Source organism: Furipterus horrens, unplaced genomic scaffold (genome assembly GCF_987537825.1).
Source record: "Furipterus horrens unplaced genomic scaffold, mFurHor1.1.pri manual_scaffold_1, whole genome shotgun sequence".
NCBI classification, from domain to species: Eukaryota; Metazoa; Chordata; class Mammalia; order Chiroptera; family Furipteridae; genus Furipterus; species Furipterus horrens.
Genome location: NW_028327171.1, coordinates 155,816,172 through 155,834,673, shown reverse-complemented (window position 1 = coordinate 155,834,673; position 18,502 = coordinate 155,816,172). Strand labels below are relative to the sequence as shown.

Sequence of the window (18,502 nt, the reverse complement as noted above, 5' to 3'; positions counted from 1 at the left end):
AAATGCTGCTTTAAAAAAAAAAAATTATTGTTGACACTATTACAAATGGCCCCATTTTCCACCCCTCTGTCTACCTCCTCCCAGCCCCCATGCCCCCTTCCCTCAGGTCATCACCACATTACTACTCCTGCTCCTCCTCCTCCTTTTTCTTTTCTTCTTCTTTCCTTCTCCTCTTCCTCCTCCTCTTCCTTCTTCTTCTTTATCTTCTTCTTTTAATTTTTAGAGAGAGAATAAGGGGAGGAGAAGAGAGAGGGATGCCTCTTGCACATGCCCCAACCAGAGACCAGCCTGTAACTCAGGCATATGCCCTGACAAGGGAATCAAACCTGCGACCTTTCGCTTTGTTGGACGACACTCAACCAACTGAGCCCCATCGGTGAGGGCACTACACTTTGTTTTAAAAAATGTTCCACAGCATGTAAATGGGGAAATGCCTCAGGTGCTCTACCATATTGATGGCTGTGACAGTTTCTATAGTAAAGAAGTATGTCGTACTTTGTGTAATAAGCATTTTTCCAAACCTATATGAGCCTTAATATCTGAGGGAAGGGCCCCTTCCATCAGGGGCTGGACTTGGGTTCATTTCTGATGGGTAGAGCGTGAACGTGTGAACTAGAGGAAGAGCACAAGAACCTAGACCACGCGGAAGCTGCAGAGGCATGCTGGGCAGGCCAAGGCATGGCAGGGTGCTGGTCTTTGAAGCTCCTGGTTCTCAGTGCTTGCCGTATTATCTGCTCCAAAGAATCCTCAAGAGAATATGTGACATTTGGAACTGAACAGATTCAGGCAGAGGAAAACATAAAAACCTTATCTAGAGAAACAAATGAATGCAAGAAAGGGAGAATGATATAAAGATTGAGGAATAAAGGCACAATCAAGAACTGACATCTCAGTTGTTAGGTGCAGAAAATAAATATAATCTTAAAAAAACAAAACAATTAGAGCCCTGGCCAGTGTGGCTTACTTGGTTGGAGTGTCATCCCATAAATTGTGAAGTCACGGGTTCAATTCCTAGTCAGGACGCATGCCTGGGTTGCAGATTCAGTCCCTGGTCGGGGCACATATGAGAGGCAACTGATCGATGTTTCTCTCTCACATTGATGTTTCTCTCCTCTTTCTCCCTACCTTCCCCTCTCTCTAAAAATAAATAAACAAAATCTTTTTAAAAAATTGTCCAAAAAGCTAACCAGAATGCTTCTTACCTTCAAGAACCAGTTTCAAATAGGAACATTTAATGAAATTTTTAAAGCAAGTCCTTTTTTTCAGTGTATTTTTACACTTGTCTCACATTTTTATAGCTAAAGAAGTATCTTCTCACACATACTCCTCGAGATGCCCAGCAGCCAATGGATCACGGTGGATCCAGTACAGGGACGACTGTTATGCATCTGACCAGGCATTGCACAGTTTCTCAGAAGCCAAACGGTTTTGTTCAGCACTTGGTGAGTTAAAATTCATTGATTTTCTTTGACTCAATAATTTAATCTTTGGAGTTTTTTTAGGGAATAATTTGAAATGATAGTTATATATATTTATATATTTTAGAGTATTGTGGATTTAATAGCAGTTGTTGGAAATATATAAATTAGGGTTAGAATGTTCCTGTCTGGTAAAAGTTACTACATTCTTATGCTGATACTTCTCTATTTACAATGGGATTATGCCCCGATAAATCCACCATAAGTTAAAAATATTGTACCTGAAGTCGCAAATGCATTTGATACTACAATGTAGAGTGTCAGTCGTTCACCCTGGCGATCCCATGGCTGACCTAGGGATTTCACTATTTAAAAAAGCCTTATAACCTAATTATCCAGTGGTGGTGAAGTGATTCAGTATTTTATGATATATGACATCAGTGGAGTATTGGTATAGCCATTAAAAATAATCAATCTAAGAATAAGTATAAGGAAAATAAAAGTGAGTGGGTGGAAGTAGGATGAAAAATTGCTAAGTGAATTATTATGTTAAAATACTGACCAATGGGCGCAGTTTTAAATATAGCTAGATATGCTTAAATGAATGGATCAAGAGGTAATTTTTTTGTAAAGTTGGTTAAGTAGTAAACACAGAATTGTAGGTTTTTCCATTACTTAGTTATTAATAAATAAGCTTAGCCTGACCATGGTCACAAACAAAGAAACATGGGTTGTTCATCCATTCTACAATAACAATGGCTTACATCACCTGAATACTTTAAGGAACAGTACTGTTCATCTTCAGATATAACTAAATATTTTAGAGAGAGCAGCAATGATTGCCTCTTTCCCATGATAAATTTAGCCAGTTGGCAAACTGTGAAATGACTTCTAGGAGACCTGTATCCTTAAGTAGGTAACAATTTAGCTAGGCAGATAGAATTTATCTCATTTATTTTGTTGTTGTGGAGACACTGGATAGATTTTAAAATCTTGCTACTGCTTAACTACATCATAGGAACTTTTGTGTGGGAACTGTTCTGTGTTCTACATGTATAACACAGATATGCAAGGTCTGTCCAGAAAAAGTCCAGCCATTGTTAATATAATGAGAAAGTTTGACAGACATCAGTGTAACCTAGCAACCATGGAAAGTGGACTGGAATGTACATGCATGAACAATGATGACTTCACTGTACTAGTCAGCAGGGCGGTAGATGCCATTGAGTGAGCATGTGTACTGTGTGGCCTCGCATTCAAAATGGTTGAACAAGCAGAGCAATGAACCGGCATCAAATTTTGTGCTAAGGTTGAACATTCCTCCATAGAAACTATTCACATGATTCAAAAGGCTGCAGCTATGCGCAACTGGTGATTGGCAGCTTCATCATGACAATGCACCCACTCATGCATCCTGTCTTGTGCAAAGTTTTTTTGCAAAATATCAAATTGCCCAGGCGACTCAGCTCCCCCTACAGCCCAGATTTGGCACCCTGTGACCTCTGGCTTTTCCCAAAACTAAAATCACCTTGGAAAGGGAAGAGATTTCAGACCATCAGTGAGATTCAGGAAAATACGATGGGGCAGCTAATCGTCATTGGGAGAACTGTGTGAGGTCCCAAGGTGCCTACTTTGAAGGGGACTGAGGCTTCATTGTCCTACGTACAATGTTTCTTGTATCTTCTTCAAAATATGTCTCTATTTTTCATATTAAATGGCTGTATACCTTCTGTACAGACCTTGTATATACACACACATACATGTATAACAGATAAAGATAGATACATACATACATACATACATAGACACACACATATGATGGGAACTACTGTGAGCTATATATATGTTCTGGAAGTCAGAAGCCTCTTGCTCCTAAAGGAGAAAATAGAAAGGTTTACAAAATAAAAAGATTTACTGTCATTGTACTGTGGGGTGTTAAACACTAAAGCCTTGGAGGCAGACAGGTCTGGTTTCAAATCCCAACTCCTACACTTACTAGTTAAGTGATATTATGGAAGTTATATAATTGTTTCTCTTTTCTCACCTGAAAACAGTGGGAATAAAAATATAGTTGACCCTTAAACAATGAGTGGGTTAAGGGCACTGGCCCCCATGCAGTGGAAAATCTATGTATTACTTCTGACTCCCCCAGAATTTACATCCGTTCTTCAGTATCTACAGGGATTGGTTTTAGGATCACCCCCACCCACCCACCCCCCAGCAGATACCAAAATCTGCAGATGCCCAAGTCCCTTATATAAATGGCAAGGATCAATGAATACAGTTGGCCCTCCATATCAGAGGATTCCCAATGGCAGGTAGAAAATACTGGTTTTTATCCAAGGTTGGTTGAATCTGAGGATGCAAAACCCAAAGTTACAGAGGGCTGACTGTATATTTATTGAAAAAATAAATCCGTGTATAAATGGACCCTCACAGTTCAAACCCGTTGTTGAAGGGTGATCTACAGTTCTTACTTCAAAGTTTGGGTAAAGATTGGGTTGTTGTAGTGATAAATGAAATGAGATGTTTGCAAATGAATAAGTAGAACAGTGCCCTGTACATAGTGAGCATTTAAAACTACTCTTATTATTAGAAACATTAAGATTGACTTTCTAATTCTATAATTGGCTAGCTGTGTAAACCTAACCAATTTACTTATTCCCCTTGAGCCTTAGTTTCCTCTTCTGTAAAATAGTAATAATACCTTCCTCTATAGGATTACATAATATTAAACAAAGTAACATATAAAGTACCTGCATACTGTGGTGACCTATAAAGGAGTAAAGGCTTTCCCTTGCCCTTCTTAATGCGCCCTACCACAAAAGTTTGAATATGGCTAGGCTTGTTGCTTTTGAAGACTATTTGATTCCATTTAGGATTGATGTCCAAGTCTAGTTATTATTTTATTTCTATCTCTTGCCTGATGTTGGGGATAACACTATGTTCTCTATGGGTTAAGGGCAACCTATCCAACTTCAAGAATATTCACTCTTTCAATTCCATACTATATTTAGGAACTTACAATGTGCATGACCAAATGTACATATTTATTAAATAATATTAAATGAAAGGCTAATGCTCCCCAATATACCATACCTATTTGACTTAATTTTTACTTTAAGAGGAGTAAATTTATGCAGAAATTATTGCTGAAGAGGCAGTGCTAAAAATCTCTAGAGAAACACATCTTTCTGTCATCACATATCCCACTTCTTACGGTGAGCTGTTCATACGTGAAAGTCTCACTGGCTGGACAGTTCCAAGATTAAAACAAAAAACAGGAAATTTCTTTATACAAAGTTTCAATCTAGAAATATTTCTAAATTTTAAACATTTAATGGACACTGGATTTTAAACATATTCTCTGTGTAAAATTTGAATTTTCAGTAATCTTGATTATGAAATTTTTTCAAATGGCTGGTTGAAAATAAACCACTAACCTATTTTGCATAAAGTTAATTTGTTTACGGTTGTTTTTCTTCAACAGATCATTCTGCAACTATTATTACCATAAAGAATGAAGATGAGAATAAGTTTGTGAGCAGACTGATGAGGGAAAATAATAATATTACCATGAGAGTTTGGCTTGGATTATCTCAACATCCTTCCAGTAAGTGACGTCTGTGTGTGTGCAGCATGCAAAGGGAGTTATAACTTGTCCTAAATACCAGGTCAGCCTTGCTAAAGAATGCCAAGTGGTTTCTAATGCAAATGCATCTTATTGTTGAATAAGCTAGGTCTGATGGCTGTTTTGCAGGCTTATAAATTCCTAATGAATAAGTAAGTGAGTGACTTATTAGTAATGATGGAAAACACTAATAAAATATAAAATCAGTTGAAACCAACTGGATTTGTTAGAGATTTAAGATACTTGATCAACAGGATTTTTTTACTTCTACAGCAATATCTGTGTTGCCCATACCCCTTCAAGGATTCTATCACTTCCCTTAGAATTCTCATGTCTATCACCCCAAGTTTTTCTAGCTTATGACTCTGTTATTCAGAAAATTCTCTTTTTGTTGTTTCCTTCCCTCTTGGAGCATTTTACTATAGAGCAAAATTAAATCTGGAAAATAAAGATGGGGTCATAATGGGGAGACCCTCCTGGACCCTTCCTTCCACATCAGCATACCTTCAGTGATAGAAGTTTTTTAATTGGGGGAAGGAGAGGGAGGGCGATCCAGGTCTTTAGAAATCTGTGTTTCACACAATAATGTGCAAGAATTCTGCACTTTAATTGAGACACTGCATTCTCTCTCAGTGTTGTCTAATAAAACTTTCTGCGAAGATGAACTTGTTCTATATCTGTGCTGTCCAATATAGTAGTCACTAGCCACATATGGCTATTGAGCACTTAAAATGTGACAACTGCAACTGATGGACTGATTTTCTTTTTTTTCCCACTTTTAATTAGTTTTATTTTAAATAGTGGTACAACATTGTTTGAGCCACGACCCTTTTTACCTCAATAATTTTGTGCAGTAAACATAATTGTATTTAATTTCTTTAGAACAATCTTGGAATTGGTTAGACGGATCAAAAGTGACATTTACCAAATGGGCAAATAAACGTAAGAGTGATGGTGGAAAATGTAGCATTTTGTTAGCTTCAAATGAAACTTGGATACAAGTTGAATGTTCACGTGGCTATGGAAGAGTTGTCTGCAAAGTTCCTCTGGGTAAGTACGTAACCTGTCTTAAAGAAACATTTTTGCAAAACAAGTTAGGAAATAAATGTACAACTTAATAATATGCAATTTTGTACTTGATCCTAAAGTATTTACTGCTTAAAATGTATTTTTAAAAAAATCTTAAGTCATAGAGATTCTTTCCCTCCGATAAATAGATCACGAGTGCCTGGGACTTACAGAGGAAATGACTGAAAGTCTAAATTTTGTACAATGCTTTCCTAAGAAAAATGGAAGCTGCCAATATATTGTAGAGGTCATTTCTTTAAAATATTCTTAAGATGTATTTTATTCTAGAACTTAAGTATGTAAACACTCAAAGGTTTAATTCTGAAGTTTGCTTCCTTTTTCCTCATTCCCTTAAAATTCATGATTAACTTAACTGCATTGCAAAACTTGATTTAATTAATTAAATCAAGGGAAGTTGATTTAATTAATTAAAATAACTTAGGTTTCTATAGAAAATCATAATTTGAACTTATGTCTCATCATGAGTTGATATATAAAATAACCATAAAAATCTTATTTTAATAACTTCATTTCTAGCAAAAGAGCTCTAAATTTTTTTCACAGAAACATTTTTAAAGATCTGGCATAAAAGTGTCCATTTTGGTGTACAAATATTAAACATAAAACCCCAGTTCTAGGTCATCCTTATTTATATAATTATTCATTGGTTCAGCAGATAGTTTGGGTCTCTGCTCCACATCACGCCTTGTTCTGTGTGCTGGGGTGCACCTGTGAACAAGACAAATGAGATGACCTTTTCTTCCTCCACAATCTAGTGGAGGAAGACAGATAGTAACCAAGCAGATCCATATTTAAAAGAGAGGAAAATATCAAATAGCTACAATCTCTACATGATCAAGACCAGGTGGATGGCCACTCTAGATTGGGTTATCAGAGAAGATGTCTAAGAGCAGGAGACATTGAAGTTGAGATCTGCCCCGGAAATATCGGGAAGAGGCTCACTAAGCAGAGGTACCAGTTGCAGCAAAGAACATAAGGCAGAACAGTCTTGAAGAGTGCTCAGGGAAGAGCTGGAAGGTAGGCCAAGGCCAGAGACTTTGGGCTCTGGAAACAAGGTTGTCAGGAGTTTGGATCTATCCTGAGTGGAATGGAAAACAACTGGAAGTTTCTGGTGGGGGCAGTGGGAACAGGGTTAGCATGGTGTAAACCTAGAGTTTGATTTTGGCCATTTTGAACTATCCCTTTGGAGATGAGATATCTATATGGAACGTAGAGTATGTTGTTGTACAACTGAGAGAGAAGGGAGGTCAACATAGAGGTGATAGTGAAGCCACAGGACCGAGTCTGTCCATGTTGGCAGCGTGCAGACAAGGGGCCAGGGACAGCATTTGAAAAGCTGGAATTAAGGTCACCCTAAAGGTTCAAATCATTTTAAGGCAAATGATCTCTTATTTGGCTTTAGGTGAGTCAAACACAAAAATGTACAGCTTTTAGCAATTTGCTATCAAAGTAAGGTAATATACTGAGAATGATATTCTCAAAGGAGTGATGAGAAGGGACAGTGAGAAAAACAATAGTGCTTTAGTTTCTTTGGAAGAAAATTGCTATACCAATGAAGAGGATTTAAATGAAAGGCAAAACAGTTACATCTGGGGGGAAAAACACTTAAGTGTTTAATGGTGATTTTGAATTCTGTGTTCATACTCTGAAACAGTCAATTATTTATTGTATCTAATTTGCCCAGACTTCGGTTATGTGACACACAGCCAAATGTATAGAATCAATAATGATCCTCCGATGTCAAACCTTTCCCTCTTCCAGGCCCTGATTACAGAGGAGTAGGTATCGCATTAGCTGTGCTCAGCGTCTCAGCAGTCATCGGAGGACTGATTTGGTTCTTCTCCCAAAAGAACCGTTTGCCCTGGGCAGGCTTCTCTTCAGTTCGATATGAAAAAGGAATGAATGAAGATGAGATTATGCTTCCTTCTTTCCATGACTAAAATCTTCCAAAAGTTTGCTACTTTGCACTAACATGTTAGGAAAAATGAGCCATTTAGAAGTTTCCCAGTGTCAGTATTTACTCTGTTCCAAAGTATGAGTCTTAAGTACTTTTTCAATTGTCTAATTGTTATTCTGGTGTCTGCATTTAATTATTCAAAAATGCCATGTTAAAACTCTACTTAACAGAATGGAGAGGAACCAAAGCTGAAACAAAAGTCCAAATTGTGTTTGTAGGGCAATAATTTTAATGTGCTTTTTTTTCCCTGTAAGAATGTGGTTGGTAACTAAAATATGCATGTTTTAATGACGTTTTAACACAATCCCTCAGAAAATTTAAATTGGCATATTACTAGGTCACACATCTCCCTTTTAACTTTTATGAACATCTGGCCAAATGCAAAATTAGTACTTCACAGTAAAAACATAACTGTAAGTAATATCAACACGAGCCCTGATTGGTGTAGCTCAGTGAGTTGGGCGTTGTCCCACAAACTGAAAGGTGGACAGTTCAATTCCCAGTCAGAGCACATGCCTGCGTGGCAGACCAGGTCCCCAGTTGAGGATCATGTGAGAAGCAACTAATGGATATTTTTCTCGCACATCGATGTTTCTCTCTCTCTTTCTCCCTCCCTTCCCTTCTCTCTTAAAATAAATAAATAAAATCCTTAAAAATATTATTTGTAGCATTGGGGGGAAATTTTGAAATGAGAGGCATGGTTATTTTTTACGATACCTTTAGGCAAGATGCTTCTTTTAGTATTCCAAATATATTTTATAACAAAATTATTTAAATGTGAAAGTTTTATTCTGTTCATAATTATTTGTAAAACAGTGGCTTTTAAAAAAGATTTAGTACTTAATATTTTTCTAAAGTGTGAGAATATTGTTATTAGATTGATTAGATGCCATGTAGCAATGTAGTTTTTGTCTTTTCTTGTGCACAACATATACCTGTTTCTTTTTTAAAGGGAATCAGCTAAAAGTTTTTGAAATTTTGACAGTTTATATACTTTACATTGCATGTCAACTTTTGACTAAGAAATTTTTATTACTTTGTTGACTTTTACATGAGCTAAAAAGAAGTGGATTATGAAGGAAATTATATATCTTGTATCTGTAAACATGAAAATTATACAATGAAACTCTAAACTTTGTGATTACTACAAAAATATTTAAAATTATGAGTATTTAAGAAAAAACTGTTTTGTGGTTATCACTTTAAATTTTACCACCTAGAATATATTGTTAATAATAGCTTGCACTGGACCTGGTGAATGTTTTTTTCAGTTTTTAACTTATATTTGTACTTTAGAATATTTTTGTATAAATCCATAGATTTGTTTTAAAGTTTAGAGTGTTTATACTATGACAAAGTTGTAAATAATTATCTAAGACGGTTTTACTATAGTCTAAAACTAGAGTATAATTGTTCTAAAATATTTTTTATTAAATTTGTTAGACTAGTTCTCTTGCCATCTAATCTGTACAATTTTAGGCATTAAGACTTTCTTCAAAGAACTAAACCAACTTGATGTGAAAAGTACAGACACATTCAGTAGTTGTGCTGCAATAAAGTTGTCTGATCAGTCCCAGCCAGTGTGGCTCAATTGGTTGAGAGTAGTCCTGCAGACCAAAAGGTCATCAGCTCAATTCTTGGTCAGGGCATATGCCTGGATTGCAGGTTCAGTCCCCGGTTGGGGCACTTATGGATGGCAGCCAATCGATGTTTCTCTCTCACATTGATGATTTTCTCCCTCTCTTTCTTCCTTCCTTCCTCTCTCTCAAAAAATAAAAAATAAAAAATTAAATTAAAAAAAGAACATTGTTGATTCTTGTTTTAAAAAATATTTCAAGATTGACCTTTATTATGTTAGGTATATATAGTATGACAAGAAATAAAATGGCCAACTATTGTAAAGCAAGACATCCTTTAGATTCTGTGTGTATTTTTTAAAGACTAAATAAAATCATTCCTACATTTCTGAATGTTTGGTTTCAGTCTCTTTTTCAGATTCCTCTGAATCACGTGTTTTTTAACTATTGGATCAGTTTCCGTTTATGATCCACTTACTTCTCATTCTTAGTCATCCCCTCAGGAGATCATGTCCACCACCTCCCACCCCAAGGCTTCATCAACCACTTCCAAGTCGATGTCTCAAATATCTAGTTCCACATTCATATTTCCAACTCCCACTGGACAATCTACATGGAAGTCCTTCTCAACGTGACCAAAACTGCCTATATGGTGTTCCCTTCCCATTTCCTCCTAGTGAGATGTCTCAGGAGAACTGAAGAGAGCCTTTTCCAGTCTTCCCTAACTAATCCAACCCCTACATGTGGTCTGACAAAATTGCTCCCTCAAAACCATCAATCAATCAATCAATCAATAAACCCGATTGTCAAGGTGTAGGAGACAAACTCAGAAGTGTAACAATGATCACCCATGTTTCCCCCCCCTTAGCTGCACACACAGCATGTTGCCTTCCCTGATCCTAGGCCAAGATCCTTTCACTGAGGATTCTCCTCTCTGAAGGAGAATGACTACTGTAGTGTTAGTTAGTAACCCCCAGTCCTGACCCCACTGCTGAGTTTATGCCAGGAGAAAATAAGAGATCCATGTTCCTTTATCTTAGGTTCATTTAATCCTAAAACCCCCTTAAAGAAATGAAGGTCTAATTGTTATTAGTAACTTTTATTTTGTTTAAAACAAATTTTAACTATATCTTAAAGATATTATTTTCTGCAAAACCTTATGATCTCTACAAAGTTACCTCTAATTCCCTGTACATTCTAAATTAAAACATTCTCCCAATATCCATAGCACAACAAATTTTCTTTACATGTTCTTCTCTTTTTTCCAAGCTAAATTAACCACTAGCAGAATTTTAGAAATTTTTTTTCTATTCCCCCAACCAGTTTTCTTATATTCTCTTTCAATTATATGAAGACACCATACCCTTTCTCTCCCAAGCTAGAAACTCAGATGTCATCCTCAAATCTTCTTTCTCATCTTCCTAATCCAACCATTCTGTCAGTTTTACCTCAGGCTTCTCACAGAGTGGCTCTCTTCATTATTACTTGTCTTAGTTCAGGCCTTTATCTTCTTCTTCCCCTTGGATTATTTGCACTGGCCTCGTTACTGGTCTTCCTCCTTAGTCTTTCCTCTTCATCCCATTTTCCCCACCCAGAGTCCTTGGGAAGCTAAAATACATAGAGGAGGACTTGCCCTCTGTTTTTGCTCTAATGGTAATTAGGCCTATCTGTCAGGCCAAGAGGGAGCTCAGCCATGCCCAGCCCAGAGCCCTTCCCCAGGGACATTGTAAGGGCTGGGATCCATCCTGAGAAGTCGTAGTGTTTTGGTTCCTTAGCCAAGTACCCTTTTAATACAATAAATGACCAAGTCAATATTGTTTCAATTGCTAAATAACAGAGAGGAAAAGTTAGATAAAACTTACTAAAAATTAAGAAAACTCTGAGACCACAGAGGAAGACCTGCATTGAAGAGAAGGGGAGAACAGATACATATCTTAAAATATTTGTCTACTCCTGATATGAAAGATGAGTAGCAATTGGGGTCTCAGCCTGAAGAGAGTGATAAAACATTGAATAAAACATTGAAATACTGCCTGATAAGGGGAATGGGAAAGGACAGTGACCAAGACAAAATAGGAAAACTGTAGAAGAGGCACACAAAGCCCAAATGAAATTAAAAGCCATATATTTGTAGTGTCAATTCCAGGAGAACTGATAGATTTCCTCTACCTGTCCTCAGTTACTTCAATCAAGATGAGGAAAAGTAGTTGTGAAGAAGAAAGAAGAGACTTCATCCTCAAAAATTAAAAATAGAACTACCATATGACCCAGCAATCCCAGTTCTGGGTGTATAGCCAAAGGAAATGAAAACAGGATCTTGAAGAGATACCTGTACCCCCAAGTTCATTGCAGAATTATTAACAATAGCCAATATAAGGAAACCACCTAAGTGTCCATTAATGAATGAATGAATAAAGAAGATGTGGTACATATATTGTATACAATGGAATATTATTGAGCCATGAGAAAGAAGAAAACTGCCGTTTGCAACAACATAGATGAACCATATTATGCTAAGTGAAATAACACAAGAGAAAGACAAATACTGCATGACCTCACTTACATGTGGAATCTAAAAGAGCTGAACTCAGAAATAGAGAGTAGAGTGGTGGTTGCCACATTCTTCCACGCAGTGGCAGTAAGTAGTCTATTTTATCATATTAGCATAAAAATGAGGAAGTGTCCACCAGAATTAACAATGGGAAAAAGAATACCTTCCTTAGTTCAAGTGACTTAAAAACAAAAACACTGTCGTAATGGGTTGTTTGCTTAAAGTAAATTGATTCATTAAGATGTCAATTCTTTGTAAACCTAACCATTATTTGAATATTATTTTAATGCAAAGTAATCCACATAGATAAAAATATACTTTTGTGCCTGCTGTGGGGGGCGGGGCAGTGAAGAGGTTTTTCAGCTGCACAATCGCTTGGAACTGTTCATTTTCCTGGTGTCGTTAGCAAAACAGAAGAATCCAGAATTAGGATGTTTGAATGTATAAACATAATGTACTTTTGGAAGCACTGACTTGGATATGGGTTTAGTATACAAACCTGTTATTGATAGCCTGGGAAGAAGAATGGAAAAAATAAATTGAGCCAGATCTTAATCCTTTGGCAAAGGTGCTGGAATGGTTGGAGAGTTCAGCAGAAGACGTGGGCTCTGGTACATTTTTGGCATTCACTGTGTGCCCACGGGCCAGTCATGTCCCTTATTCAGGCCTCAATTTCCTTATCAGTAAGTGAAAATGGCTTCCCTCACCCGATTTCTTTGGTGTAATCACTCCATTTCAGACTGGCATAGAAAGAGTTAGAAAGGTTAGGAAAGGGTTAGACTTGACTTTCTTTGAATATACTTAAACTTTTGTTATTTTAGAAGTTTTATGTATATAAAAAAATTTGAGCAGGAAGTATAGAGTTCTTATATACTTCTTCACCTCTCTCCCCCTTTGCTGTATTATTAGCATCTTGCATTAGTTTACTACATTTTGTTAAAATTGATGGTGCAATATTGATGCAGTATTAACTAAAGTCTATCATTTACATTAAGGTTCATCTTTGTGTTGCACATTCTATGGACTTTGACAAATGTATAATGATATGTATCTACCATTACAGTATCATACAGAATAGTTTCACTGCATTAAAAGTCCTCTGCTCCACCTGTTCACGCCTCCTTTCCTCTCCTCCTCCTCCACCCCAACCCTACCAAACCCTGGCAATCACTGATCTTTTCTTTTTTTACGATATTTTATTTCTTTATTTTTAGAGAGGGGCAAGGAGGAAGAAAGAGAGGGAGAGAAACATCAATATGTGGTTGCCTCTTGTACAGCCCCCAGTTGGGGACCTGGCCCACAATCCAGGCATGTGCCCTGACCTGAAATCAAACAAGCGACTCTTTGGTTCACAGGCTGGCTCAATCCACTGAGCCACACCAGCCAGGGATGATCTTTTTACTGTTGCCATAATTTTGCCTTTTTCCAAAGCATCATTTAGTTGGAATCATACAGTATGTAGCCTTTTAAGATTGGCTTCTTTCACTTAGCAATACATACTTAAGGTTCTTCCATGTTTTTTCATGGCTGAATAGCTCATTTCTTTTAAGCACTGAATAAAATTACATTGTATGGATGTACCACCATTTGTTTCTTTATTCACTTATTGAAGGACATCTTGGTTGCTTTCTGGCTTGGGCAACTATGAATAAAGCTGCTATAAACATCTCTATGTAGGTTTTTGTGTGTATGTAAGTTTTCATCTTGTTTGTGTAAATACAATAGCTGAATCCATGGAAAGAGTATATTTAGTTTTTTAAGAAGCTGAAAAACTGTCTTCCAAAGTACCATTTTGCATTCCCACCAGGAATGAATGAGAGTTCCTCTTGCTTCACGTCCTCACTAGCATTTTGTGTTGCCAGTGGTGCAAGTTTTTGTCACTCTATAATAGGTGTATAGTGGCATCTCATTTTTGCTTTAATTTGCAATTCTCTGGTGATATATGATGTTGAGTGTCTTTTCAGATGCTTATTTACATCTGTTCATATCATTTGTACATTTTTTAATTGAGCTATTTGTGTTTTTATTGTTGAGTTTAGATTTGATTTTAGAGGACTCCATTGCTAATGACGTGAGGCTCTGTCTGATCTTAGACAAGCCCTGGTTTGTGCATTGTGTTGCCAAGGTCCAGAGACTTTCATCATTCAAGTTACAGTTGCATTGTTTATACATACATCAAAGCAGGCATAGTTTTATTGTTTATTTGTTTTGACTTAAACAACAGAAATTTATTGTCTCACAGTTCTGGAAGCTGTAAGTTCAGGATCCAGGTATCGGCAGGGTTGGTTTCTTCAAACAGCTGCGCAAATATAGTTTAAAGAACACTAATCCAGACGCTGGTGAGAGAGGGAAGTTGTCTGAGGGACATAGGCCACGGGGAGGAGTCTTTGAAAACGTTTCTGGCCATTACACCCAAAGGAAAAACCTGGCAGACACCCCCTTAACCAAGTGGTCAAAGTTAACATCACCAGTGATGTGACACATTAACATCATGCGCCCCTCCTAGACAAGGCACATCACTTTTAAGGTACTCTTGCAGAAAAGAAAACACTCCGAATCCTGTTCTTCCAATCTCCCTCAAGAAGAAACATCAGACAAACCGGACCTGAAAGACATTCTGCAAAACAACTAGCCAGTATTCTTCAAACATGTCGACATCGTTACAGACAGTAACAGAGAAGCTGTTCCACATTAAAGGAGACCAAGGGGACATGACATTTCAGTGCAATGTATGGTTCTGGATTAGATCTGAGAACAGAAAAAGAACATTAGAAGGACAATTGGAGAAACGTTACAAGAACTGAAGATTAGTAAATAGTATTCTAACAGTGATCGTTTCCTGGCTTTGATTATGTTTCTGGAATTATATACGATATTTATAATTAGAGAAGCTGGCCGAAGGGTGACGGAAATTCTTTGTACGATTTTTGCAACGTTTTTGAGAGTCTGAGATTATTTCGGTCCAAATGAAAAGTTTTAAAAATTACTGAGCTGATGGAGAGCCGTTCCAAGCGGGCAGCGTGCCGCCGGGATCTCGCAGCCGGTTGGGCGACCTTGACCCCCGCCCCTCCCGCGGGCCTCTGGGTGGGAGGGGTCGGGCCGGACCGCACTTCCGAGCCGCACGGCTGGGCGCCCGCACCCGCAGTCATGCCTCGGGCTGCCCTGCCCGTTCTCCTGCTGCCGCTGCTGGGCCTCGCCGCCGCCGTCGCGGGTAAGCTGCCCCCTTGCCTTCCCCCCCGCCCTGCCGCGGAGACTCTCCACCCACTCCACCTTCTCCATTCCCTACCGCCGGAGGGCGGCCTCGGGGGGGAGTGCATCCCCACCCGGTCTCTCGCTCTTACCTGCGCGTCCACCCCGTGCTCCTCCGTGGGCCCTGCCGTGGGGGCGTCCCCCGCTCCCCTCCCGGTTCAGTGGGTCCCAGGAGAGCGCCCGGAGGAAGGGGGTCGCCAAGTACCCGGGAGTCCCCTCTCCCTTCCTCAGTGTCTAAGCTTCCGCGCAGACCCCACTCGGAGGTAGGGAGCCCAAAGGTGCTAATTGACTGGAGGAGCTGAGCGCTGAAATGAGAGGCGCGGAAGCTGACTGCGGAGATTTCCCCAGCTGTGCGCCGCGGAGATGGAGGGTGGAGGTGGGAGAAAACAGGCCCTTTTCTGCTCTCGGCGCTGTTTGTCCAATTGGCTGGAGTTCAAGTTGTGGAAACAGGAAAACAGTTCAGCCAAATAACCCCCGGATCGAAGCGGGACGTGAACAGCCTAAGCTTGGATTTCACTTAAGTCGTGTGATTTAAAAATCTTCTAAGTCTAGTCTGCTGTTGTGCAAGTGACAACTGGAAAATTACATAGCCATTTTCAAAATTAATAACAAATTTCCTGTACAAGCATGTCAAAAATGTTGATGTGGTAAACTGTGAGGAAAGACTTCCATCCCAAACGCTACTGAATTAACAATTCCAGTAATTAAACTAGAACTAAGTGAATACTTGCGTGGGTTTGAATAAAATGATTATGCAAGAGTTTGGTGTTTTCTTTCCTTGAATTTCATTGCCATTTTTGAAATTGTTTTTTTTTACCGTTGACCCATTCTTGCCCTTTTGCTCTCCCCTGCTCCACCCACCTCCCCCTCATTGCCATTTTTAAGTTCTTGCTGGAAGCCAAGGCAGGCACATTTTAAAGGATCTCAGTGAGGGTGGCAGCAGTAGAAGCAGCAGCTCAGAACTTGCTTACAAATCCAAAGCTCCTTTCCTGAAACTTTTTGTCCATCAGCACTTATGTCCTATGATGCCTGTGGAGGAGCAGAAACAGATGTGCCAATTTTCACATTGTTTAGACTGAGCACATTAGTTTTGTCTAAGACAAGGCTGGACTAGAGATTCTGTGAAGACTGAACTGTTTTCATGCCCTCATCACGTTTGCCAGTAACATTTACCTGTCCGTTTAACCCACTGTTTGGGTGGCCATGACTTCATACTTCAGGCTAGTCAAAACATACTTTCTTGTCAGACATTCTTTTTTTAACTCAATTTCTAGATTTGTATAGCTCCCTTCAGAGAAGCTGGTTTGATTAGCAATAGAGGACAAACTATTTTAGGAAAGTTTTGTTCTCTTTCCTCTTTCTCCAGTATGGTTAAGTAAGCTTTTCTTTAAAAAAATATTTTTAATTGAACTTATTGGGGTGACATTGGTGAATCAAATTATATAGGTTTCAGGTGTACAGTTCTATGACACATCATCTGTATATTGTATTGTGTGCTCACTACCCAAAGTCAATAAATAGGCTTTTCAACAGCTTAAGAAAAAGTGCATGTTGAATAAATTAATGCTATTAATTCATCAGCCTCTTCTCAGTAAGATGTCTTTAAGGATTGATTTAGAAACATTATGTGCTTTGGAGTTATATACAATCTGTGTGGCCTTGATCAAGTTACCCAACTCTTTACACTTCAGTAAAATGTAGATAATACCCCACAGGGCTAACTGTGAGCATTAAGTGAAAACTCTAAGTCTAGTACCTATTACAAGCATGGGAAATATTGGTTTCTTTCCCTTTGTTTTCATACAAAATGAAGGATAATTATAACAACTAGAAAATATCATGAGTGACACTTTATGTGGATGTATGTTGAATGTTTATGGTTACTGAACACATTCACATACATGTTGATTTAGGGCTAAAAAACTATATATGTTTTCCATCATAGTACGTCACAAATCTCCAATCCAGACAAGATTAGGAATCATATCAGCATAGAACTAAGAAAGAGTTTTTCAAGGTTTTCACAGATTTGGCTGAAAGGCAAGATCTTAATAGAAAAGCTTCTATGGTATTTCTGCATAAAGTATAAATTTAGTGTTGAAATGGAAATCATTGTTATTGTTCTGGTACTCTGAAGTTTATTATGTAAATGGTCTTATGTTGTTTTTAGTTATTATCTTAAAAATCACAATGAACAAAACATTCTTTAAATTCCTGAGTAAGGTTCCGTGGTATCCCTTTTAAAACATTCTGTAATGGTGCTTTTTGCACATAGTAGATCATCAATATATGTTTATTGGGTCAATGATTTCCCATGGGTGGCATAAGGTGATTGAATATAAACATGTTCAGAATAAATCCTCATTCTTTGGTTATCACACGAATCAGAATCTAGGTTACTCACTTTTTTTTTTTTTAGTTATTTATGGAAGCAGTCTTTGTATTTATTTTAAATTTCTTAAAATTAAATTTATTGAGGTAACATTGGTTAATAACAGTATGTAAATTTCAGATGTACAACATTATCCTTCAACATCTGTGTACTCTATTGCATGCTCACCACCCAAAGTCTTGTTTCTTTCCATTACCATGTATTGTATTTGCCCCCATTTACCCAATTTGCCTTTCTCCCGTCCCCTACCCCTCTGGTATTCATCATTCTGTCATCTGTGTCTATGAGGTGTTTTGTGTTTTTTGCTTTTATTCTGTTGTTACTTTTTTGTTTTATATTCCATATATGAGTGGAATCATATGGTTTTTGTCCTTTTCTGAGTTATTTCACTCAGCATAATACCCTCAAGATCCATCCATGTTGTCACAAATGGCAATATTTTGTCTTTTTCATGGCTGAGTAGCATTCCATTGTGCATATATACCATATCTTCTTTGTTCATTCATCCATCAGTGGATACTTAGGTTGTTTTCAGGTCTTGGTTATTGTAAATAATGTTACAAAGAACTAATATGGCTCAATGATAACAAAAACCAATTACATTAAAAAATGGGCAGAAGATATGAAAAGACATTTTT

The 18,502-nt window shown here is 37.9% G+C and overlaps 2 protein-coding genes across 3 annotated transcripts in view; both read left to right on the top strand.

Moving 5' to 3' along the window:
- The window catches only part of LY75 (lymphocyte antigen 75), a 91,004-nt gene extending 80,943 nt beyond the window's left edge, over positions 1-10,061 (top strand). Inside the window, exons 32-35 of the mRNA XM_090280193.1 lie at positions 1,299-1,442; positions 4,909-5,031; positions 5,932-6,099; positions 7,900-10,061. Coding sequence (XP_090136319.1) covers positions 1,299-1,442; positions 4,909-5,031; positions 5,932-6,099; positions 7,900-8,078 — 614 coding nt within the window. The 3' untranslated portion in view covers positions 8,079-10,061. The remainder of the gene's footprint in view (positions 1-1,298; positions 1,443-4,908; positions 5,032-5,931; positions 6,100-7,899) is intronic.
- A 5,249-nt stretch (positions 10,062-15,310) lies between these two features.
- Positions 15,311-18,502, top strand: part of CD302 (CD302 molecule) — a 30,394-nt gene continuing 27,202 nt past the window's right edge. Inside the window, exon 1 of one of the 2 annotated variants that reach the window (XM_090280184.1) lies at positions 15,311-15,434. In XM_090280184.1, coding sequence (XP_090136310.1) covers positions 15,371-15,434 — 64 coding nt within the window. In that variant the 5' untranslated portion in view covers positions 15,311-15,370. The remainder of the gene's footprint in view (positions 15,435-18,502) is intronic. The other variant, XM_090280177.1, reaches the window with a different exon arrangement.